At 36.4% G+C, this 9,072-nt stretch overlaps 1 protein-coding gene across 4 annotated transcripts in view; it reads right to left on the reverse strand.

The window, feature by feature from the left end:
- Positions 1–9,072, reverse strand: part of LOC107586616 (cTAGE family member 5-like) — a 29,503-nt gene that overhangs the window by 5,800 nt on the left and 14,631 nt on the right. For 3 of the 4 annotated variants that reach the window (XM_016274067.1, XM_016274070.1, XM_016274071.1), the window contains exons 7-25: positions 5,587–5,718; positions 5,484–5,505; positions 5,297–5,385; positions 5,119–5,190; positions 4,886–4,996; positions 4,697–4,768; positions 4,507–4,611; positions 4,249–4,371; positions 3,569–3,674; positions 3,439–3,485; positions 3,136–3,226; positions 2,652–2,790; positions 2,438–2,539; positions 2,214–2,274; positions 1,599–1,634; positions 1,429–1,496; positions 1,269–1,339; positions 1,052–1,180; positions 137–262 (exon numbers count right to left, since the gene is read on the reverse strand). In XM_016274067.1, coding sequence (XP_016129553.1) covers positions 137–262; positions 1,052–1,180; positions 1,269–1,339; positions 1,429–1,496; positions 1,599–1,634; positions 2,214–2,274; positions 2,438–2,539; positions 2,652–2,790; positions 3,136–3,226; positions 3,439–3,485; positions 3,569–3,674; positions 4,249–4,371; positions 4,507–4,611; positions 4,697–4,768; positions 4,886–4,996; positions 5,119–5,190; positions 5,297–5,385; positions 5,484–5,505; positions 5,587–5,718 — 1,702 coding nt within the window. The remainder of the gene's footprint in view (positions 1–136; positions 263–1,051; positions 1,181–1,268; positions 1,340–1,428; positions 1,497–1,598; positions 1,635–2,213; positions 2,275–2,437; positions 2,540–2,651; positions 2,791–3,135; positions 3,227–3,438; positions 3,486–3,568; positions 3,675–4,248; positions 4,372–4,506; positions 4,612–4,696; positions 4,769–4,885; positions 4,997–5,118; positions 5,191–5,296; positions 5,386–5,483; positions 5,506–5,586; positions 5,719–9,072) is intronic. The other variant, XM_016274069.1, reaches the window with a different exon arrangement.

The raw sequence follows: 9,072 nt of genomic DNA on the forward strand, positions 1-9,072 counted from the left end.
TATTAACATGTTATAAAAATGGGCTGTCATGTTAATGTGCTCATAGTTTTTCCATCAATAATTCTTGATCATTGAGAGCTAGAGAAGTATTTCTTCCTGATACGGGGCAGCCACAGCAGTGGGAACATCACTGTACCTGGAGGAGGGGGAGGGCCCCTGCGTTCCCTGTCCCAGGAGGGAGACAGTGAGCCACTATCAGAGTGAGGGCCACTCCGCTCAAAGTCTTGCCCACCACTAGGGGGCTCTCCCACGCCACGGGATGCTGATTATGTGACAGTGAGAGTGAAGGAAGATGAATGGAGTGGAGAGAGACGGCACATAAAAATGTTTGAGGAAATTAAGAATAGAAAAGGGGAGGAAAGGGAGACAACCAACGAAATATTAACGAGGGTAATGAAACACAAAAAGGCTTTTCTATATGCAAACTTGGGGAATGATTTGCTACCCACAGTTTAGTATGCATTTAAATGCAAAAATTCATTTTTTTACTCCAGACTTCAGTGTCACATGATCCTTCAGAAATTATTCTAATATGCCGATTTGCTGCTCAAGATACATTGTTATTATCATCATTGTTGAAAAACAGTTTAATATTAGGTAATATATATTTTGAGTATCAAATGAATTGATTTAAAATAAAATATTTTGCAGCATTATTGTCTTTACTGCCACTTTTGATCAATTTATTTGCATCCTTGCTGAATAATTTCATATTGTACGTATAATATTGTATTAATCTCTTTAAAAAAAAAAAACGTACTGACCCCAAACGTTTGAAGTTTGTAGTGTATAGGTAGCTTTTATTTACCAAACCATACACAAACCAAACCGTGAGAAATCAAACCCGTTACACCCCTAATGCAAACATATCAACTATATCTAATGGGAAGTGAACAGGATTCATGCATGTGCTACACAGACACATACAGAATACTACTTTAGATAACCATGCTAAACTAAGACTGACAATGCAAAAAAATGAATCACATTTGTCATACTAGCTAGAAGACTTTTCCCAGAATTAAAAAAGGGAGGGATGTGTGTATATCACCTCTGCTTGGACCCATAAACTGCGGTGAGAGTCGAGGGGGTCCGTCCATTAGTGTAGGCGGGGACAGGAAGGCCCGTGTTTCTGAGGATGGTCGGCTAAGAGGAGAGGGTCCATATGGAGATCTTTCACCTGTGAGATGGAGAAATGCATATCTGAAGGTTACCACCATTTTAAACATAGACATGTACGAGCCAAAGGGAAGTGGAAAGTATCTGACCTCTAAATAAAGGTCTGCCCTCTCGTACATCCTTTTCAAGTATCTCAGACTTGAATTGGGCATCAGTCAGCCTGCAATAGTAAACACATTGATATGTTTGGATAAATACAGGTTCTCCTGTATATAAAACAGTACAGTAAAATACTCTAGTCAATCTCACTTCTGGCGGAGATGAGCGTTTTCTCTCTTGACATCAGCCAGGTCTCGATCTGCTGCCCTTGCGGCTAGCTATAACACAGAAAATAAGAACAGTATAAAAATAACATCTGACACAATGAAGCTACTGATGACTGCTATGGATTAAATATAAGTGATCTGAAAACAACTTACCCAGTTATCATGAGCCTTTTTCTCATGAGAAGCAATCTGGTAGAAAAAAACAAACATATATAATAAATATTCACATATAAAAATGATAAACTGATATTATATCAATATTTATGAGACATCACTCTCTTTTGTGGTGGTAAAAGAAAAGTTAATATAATACATATTTATATAAAATTATTATTATTTGTAATATAATTGTATTTATTATACATCCTCGTATTGGTCATACATACAAGTCTTATTTGTGGTAGGAAAAACATTTTTTTTATATATAATAAATATTTATTTATAATAATTGTAATTAATGAATTATGCATCCTCATATCAGCCACATAGCTCTATATCATAATGATAGACTGATAAAAGGATGTATAATGTCTCCCCCTAATGTCAGTTCCAAAATCTACCAACAATTTCATCAATTGACAATGCACATTTTGTGGTTTCAGATATTTTTATATGAAAGTATTTTGAGTACATTTTGTATTAAAATAATAATAGGCTATAGTAAACATATTCAGTGTGGGTATCATCAGCATGTGTCACTGAAGAACTTCTATCTATATAAATCATGTAGAGATGTTGTAACTCTATATAGCATTACTAGTGTGTCACCTGATTCTTATAGGCATGTGAAGTCCTTTCCAGTTCTTCCTCTAGGTCTTTGGCTCGATGTCTATATAAACACAGTGAAAGAGACTATAATGTAAACGTCCTGTTTTGGTGAACATTCATCTTGCATCATGTTTCCTGCCCTTCTCAGAGACCATTTCCTTTGATTTTATCACATGCTATATAATACTAAACTTCCTCATGTGTGCGATACAAGTTGTTCTGACCTGTAAGTGTTGAGCTCCTCTGCAGCAAGACTGATCTTCTTGCCTGCCTTGTTGAGCTTCTCCTCCTTTTGCAAGCGCTCCTTCTCCTCCACTGTCAACATCCTAACAAGAATACAAGAAATAATTAAATTATTAGCATTAGTATTTGAATTTCCAATAAAAAGACACTGCAAAGTATAATGAGTGGAAGATGAAGATTTTCCACGGTCCAAACCTGTGTAGTTTGAGTTCATTCTCCTGGTACATTTCAGTCATGATCTGGAGTTTCTGCTGGAGTTTCTGGCTTTCACTAGCATAGTTGGCACTCTCCGATTCCAATACCTCCTTCTGCTCCTCAAGGTGTTTGATCCCCTCTGAGAATATAGAGAAACAAGTCTTCATTTACAGTCTGAATGATCATGTTTGATATAATCAGGCCAAAGCAAATCAGATCCACTTTTATTGCTCATAATATTTGCAGAGCAGGTGTTTTCCTATAAAATCATGTAGGAAAGCAAACACGTTCTGATGTTATGATTAATTCAGTAAGATAAGAGTACAAATCAATTGAAAATAAAACCTTAACATGCCTAAAGATTCCCACTATGGATGAATAAGTCACATCATCTTTCTACAATCAATCAAAATGTAATAATTTATCAAATTAAAAGGTTCATGCATCAGCACCTGTTTCAATTCTAGTAAACCCAAAGTTTTACCTTGAAGATCTTCTTTGGCTTTAACTTCATCTGCGAGTTTGGCGAACACTCTGTTCTTGTCCTCCTCCATGGACTTCAAGTCTGCACTCATCTGTGACAAAGAGGAGGACTAAACTTATCTACAGCATCATATCTGTTAGCAGTATATCTGCATATTCTGGATGTAGACAGATGTTATTCATTTAATCTGACACAGAAGGGTTGTGCTTCAAACCCCAGCGAGCTGCCATACTTGACAGCATGTTTGGCAGTCATATGTGGTATCTAGGTGTTTCACTAGGTTTCAGATTTGAGTAGGAATACCTTGGCCGCTTCAATAAGTTTCTGTACTTTTTGCTTCTGATGGAAATCTGCAAGCACAAAAAACATGAGATGATATTTCAAGACCTGACTTCAAATATAATATTCACAAGTGAACCTCAAGAGTTTGTACCTGAACTGTCTCCATTCTCAGCTCCAGTTGTATTAGTGCTGCCGTCAACGCAGCTCTCGTCCTCAGAATCCCAATCTCGCATCTTCAAAAGGCACTCCGTCAGTGACTGATATAAGAAAAGAAACGGAAAAATATATATTTTTTAGAAATGTAGTTTTACCATGTTGTGCACTAGACTGCCAGCAATATATTGCTTAATCAATTAATATTTTTCTGTTTTCAAATACTTTTGAGTAAAGTTTAAATAAATACTGTCTATTTAAGAAAATATTTAATTATTTAATATATATATATATTGTTAGGGTTGCAAAGGGGTGGAAAATTTCCGGTAAGTTTCTGGAAACTTTCCAAAAATCCCTCGAATATTCCAAAAAAATCCTGGAAAGTTTCCACCTTTTTGCAACCTAGATTAGATCACATTCACTACCATTTGGGGTCAGTAAATTATTATTATTTTTTTAAAGAAATTATTTGTTTTATTTAGCAATGATGCATTAATATGACCAAAAGTGACAGTAAAGACATTTACATTGCTATATAAATTATATATATATATATATATATATATATATACACACACACAGAAATATTTACTGAATATATACACTATATCGATACTGAAAAAAGTAAGATACTTTTTTTTCTATGAGTCTGGTGAGATTTTTTGGGTGTGTTTTTACCTTGATGCGATCATCTTTATTAGCGCAGTCCTCCAGCATGCCAGTATGTGATCTTTCGCACATTGTCATCTCCTCCTCCAGCTCACCGAGACGTTCACCCCAGTCCTCTGCCTCCTGCACCAGCTGTATGAGAGATGAACACATAAGCACTCATGTTACATGTATGTTTAGGCAGTAAGCCATGAAGCGGCTTGCATTACAGTGATTTTATTGTTCTGTTCATCTTCTCCGAACTAAGTACCCTAACACAGATCTGACCTGTGCTTTACTCTCGAGCAGCATCGCATGCTCTTCTTTGGCTGCCTGCAGGTTCTTCTGCAGTCGCTCTGTGTTGATCTCATGGATCTTCAGTGTTGTGTTGTCCTACAGGAGGAACAGATATCTTAAAATGTTAAAGTGTTTTAAAAGGAAATATGACTGAAACATGCGTCATATACATAGTCAATACCTGTTCTAACTGGGACTTTCGTTCTTTGGCTTCCTCTTCTAAATTTCTTAAAATCTGCTCGAGTTCAGCAAGCTGTAAAACAAATATAACAGCCTTTAGGACAGATACAGACAACATAAAGGGCATCAAGCATGAAGAGGGTAGTTTGGATATGTAAAGTGAGTGTATCTGTGTGTATGACAACATCACCTGATCCTCTTGCTGTTTTCTTGCTTTGTTTTGTTGGGATAGCTCTTCTTGCAGCCTCTCTATTTCCTTTTTCATCTGTGCATTTGATTGTTCAAGCTTCTGTGACGCCACCTAAGGGCAGTATAATTGGATTAGGTAACTAGGGGTCAGGGAGACACATTTATAAACATCAGTGAGCCAAGTAACTGCATGTTTTTTAACAGGAAGATTTGAGACCATAATGACCATTTTACCTCTAAATTGTCTTTTTCTGCAGCTTGTGCAGACATGCCATTGTTCTGTAGTGTGAACTCTAGTTTGTCAAACTGTTGAGACAGACAGACATTGTTTAGATGGACTGATTCAGGAGAATGCATTTATACAAGTATGGATGTATATTATGTGTTTAGAGCATATACCAGCATTTCTCACCTTCTGTTTAACCTCACTGAATGTCTCCAGCACTTTGCATTTTTCATCAAGCAGTTCAGCCACTTTCTGCGCCATTTGCTTCTCTTTACCTGCAAACAAATCAACAGACAGGATCAGTTGAGAGCTGACAGTGGAAATCAGTTAAAACAGATACTGAGGATAGGTTTAAAGCTGGAAAAACACTCACTTGCATACAATCGACTTCTGATCTGCAGAACAAAACAGAAAAAGCTTATTTAGTGAAATCATAAAATGTGCAATTTTTTATGTAGCAGTAATGCATGACTTACAGAATGAATGAACCTGCAGCTGAACAGAAGCAGTGTGAATAAACCTAAAAATCCAGTGAAAACCACAGCTTCCCATGGCAGTCCATATAAGTCAGGACCAGGCCGGATATCATCAGGAAGTGAAGACACAACCTAAGACACAGAAGTTAAATGGATATATGAATTCTCAAGAAAAAGAGAAGTATAAATTAAACAACTGTACAAGCTTTCACGTGATAAGGCTTTCCTTAACCCTCTCTCTGTCACTCTCACACACACACACACACACACACACATACAAAAGTGGACAGATGCTTTTAAACAGGATGTTCTATAAACCTAAAACCACATTCACGTGATCATACACAGACACAATTTTTAGTAGTTACACATTGTTCTTTATTATTTCTTAAACGTAGCAGTAATAATAATGAATATTTATATCACACATTTGTGCAAAGAGCATTTTAGCACTTTCAACTTTACCGTTACATACTTTTTACAGTCAAGAAATCAAAACCATTAAAAAGGTTACCAACCCATTTATATTTTAAAGGTTTTAAAATAGATTTAAAAAGTAAACAATCTCAGACATCCTCCTCTGTCAATAACCCTCTCTCTGTCACTCTCACACACACACACACACACACACACATACAAAAGTGGACAGATGCTTTTAAACAGGATGTTCTATAAACCTAAAACCACATTCACATGATCATACACAGACACAATTTTTAGTAGTTACACATTGTTCTTTATTATTTCTTAAACGTAGCAGTAATAATAATGAATATTTATATCACACATTTGTGCAAAGAGCATTTTAGCACTTTCAACTTTACCGTTACATACTTTTTACAGTCAAGAAATCAAAACCATTAAAAAGGTTACCAACCCATTTATATTTTAAAGGTTTTAAAATAGATTTAAAAAGTAAACAATCTCAGACATCCTCCTCTGTCAATAACTGACCAAAACCAATGCCACTGTAAGATAAAAAAGACAATATACACACACCTCTCAATACACTAAAGCTAAACCGTCATAAACTGGTAAACAAGGGCAGTTGAAGTCATTGTAGATCTATAAATCAATAAGTTTAACACAATCACACAAATCAATGGTTATTTAAGATGAAATAAGCAACATGTACAGTACCAGATGCTTCAATGCTAACCAGCTATATGTCTTAATACAAAACGGTTTACACAGTATACATCTAATTAAACACTAGTAAATACTGCACTAGAATTAATTCTGTGAACTATAATGATTAATAGAAATATATGACACCTGCCATACATACACACTAACTCTGTTTCATCATACACACTGTGCCACATACATCTTTGATTTTCTCCACGGCGAGTGTGTAGTAAATCTTCGCTGCTCCTTTCATGTCAGTCGCTTCTGTGACGACTGACTCGGCCTTAAATTCGTCTGCCATGATTATATTCAAACTGAGTTATTCTATATTCTATAATCTGTTAATTTATCTGTTGTTATGCCATGGTGCCGGATGCTGCTCTACTCTGACTGCTAGTGCGCACTGCGCTGAGAGGAAGAGCGCACTCTTGTGTTTTAAGGAGGATTTGTAAAGCATAGGATCTTGCGTCTCAAAAATTTAAACCGAGCTACAGTTATATTTGCTTAAATATTCATTTCAAAGCATAAAATATGTATTTTGCTATATAAAACAATAATATTGTTTAATTTTATGCGAAAACCGTAAAATCCACAAAATCGAACACCCCTACAAGGGTCATGGTTTCTTCCACACGTCACCAATTGCTGAACGCCACAACGTTCCGTTCGAGTTTTAAAGAGACAGGCGCATCGACATCGACACTGAGGAATTAGTCAGTAAGCGTACTCGCAAAAATATTTGTCATGAGGTAGTTATGAAACGTCACAGTTTAAAATATGGGTAAGTATGTTTCATTAGTGGGTGTGTCAGTTAAGTATATATCTATAAACAAAGGTCATTGGTCCAGAGACCGGTTGAGCAGCTCAAGTCTGTCTGGATTCAACTCAACTCAAAATGAACGTTACTACTTAACTAACCTTTGTGTCTGCATTAATGTATATTTATTTATCACCTATGTTGGTTTTATAGGTTATTTAGTTGTAGAGACAGTAAGTATTTTTCAATATCGATCAACTTGCCTTGACTGCAAAATACGACACTTTTTGGCGACATGTCAAAACAGAAAATAGACGATAAGTTAGTCGTCTGCGGTTTCCACAAATAGGGTACAATATATTGCGTTAAACACTTTGACAAATATTTTATGTTGATTGATTATGTTATACACATTATGTTATATACACACACAGGTGCATATATACACACAGGTGCATCTAAAAAAAATTTGAATATCGTGAAAAGGTTCATTTTTTGTAACTTATTTCAAAAAGTGAAACTTTCATATATTCTAGATTCATTACATGTAAAGTAAAACGTTTCAAAAGTGTTTTTGTTTTAATTTTGAGGATTAGAGCTTACAGCTCATGAAAGTCAAAAATCCAGTATCTCAAAATATTAGAATATTTCCTAAGATCAATAAAAAAAAAGGATTTGCAAAACAGAAAAGCTCAAGTGCTTTACAGTACATTTATTTATGCAGTCAATACTTGTTCAGGGCTCTTTTAGCACAAATGACTGCATCAGTGAGGTGTGCGATCAGGAAGCGATCAGCCTGTGGCACTGTGGCTCTATTGAAGCACAGGTTTCTTTAATAACGGCCTTCAGCTCCTCTATTGTTGAATTGACCGTTTCTCATCTTTTTCTTGAAAATATGATATCCCATAGATTCTCTATGGAGTTCAGGTCAGGCATGTTGGCTGGCCAGTCAAGCACAGTATTATCATTATCAGCAAACCACTTTGGCACTGTGTGCAGGTGCTAAAGTCCTGCTGGAAAAGGAAATCACCATCTTCATAAAGCTTGTCAGCAGATGGAAGCATAAAGTGCTTCAAAATCTGGTAGACGGCTGCATTGACTTTGGACTTGATAAAACAATGGACTAACACCAACAGATGTCACAGCACCCCAAATCATCACTGACTTTAGAAACTTCACACTGGACTTCAAACAGCTTGGATTATGTGCCTATCCAGTCTTCCTCCAGACTCCAGACCTTGATTTCCAAATGAAATGCAAAATTTACTTTAATCTGAAAAGAGGACTTTGGAACACTGAGCAACAGTCAAGTTCTTTTTCTCCTTAGCCCAGGTAAGATGCTTCTGACATTGTTTCTGTTTCAGAAGTGGCTTGGTAGCCCTTTTCCTGAAGACGGCTGAGCGTGGTGACTCTTGATGCACTGACTCCAGCTTCAGTCCACTCCTTGTGTTCTCCCAAGTGTTTGAATCGGCTTTGCTTGACAGTATTCTCAAGCTTGCGGTCATCCCTGTTGCTTGTGCACCTTTTCCTACCAAGTTTCTTCCTTCCAGTCAACTTTGCATTTAATATGCTTTGATACAGCACTCTGTGAACAGCCACCC

This window comes from Sinocyclocheilus grahami, unplaced genomic scaffold (genome assembly GCF_001515645.1).
Source record: "Sinocyclocheilus grahami isolate Dianchi unplaced genomic scaffold, SAMN03320097.WGS_v1.1 scaffold84.1, whole genome shotgun sequence".
NCBI classification, from domain to species: Eukaryota; Metazoa; Chordata; class Actinopteri; order Cypriniformes; family Cyprinidae; genus Sinocyclocheilus; species Sinocyclocheilus grahami.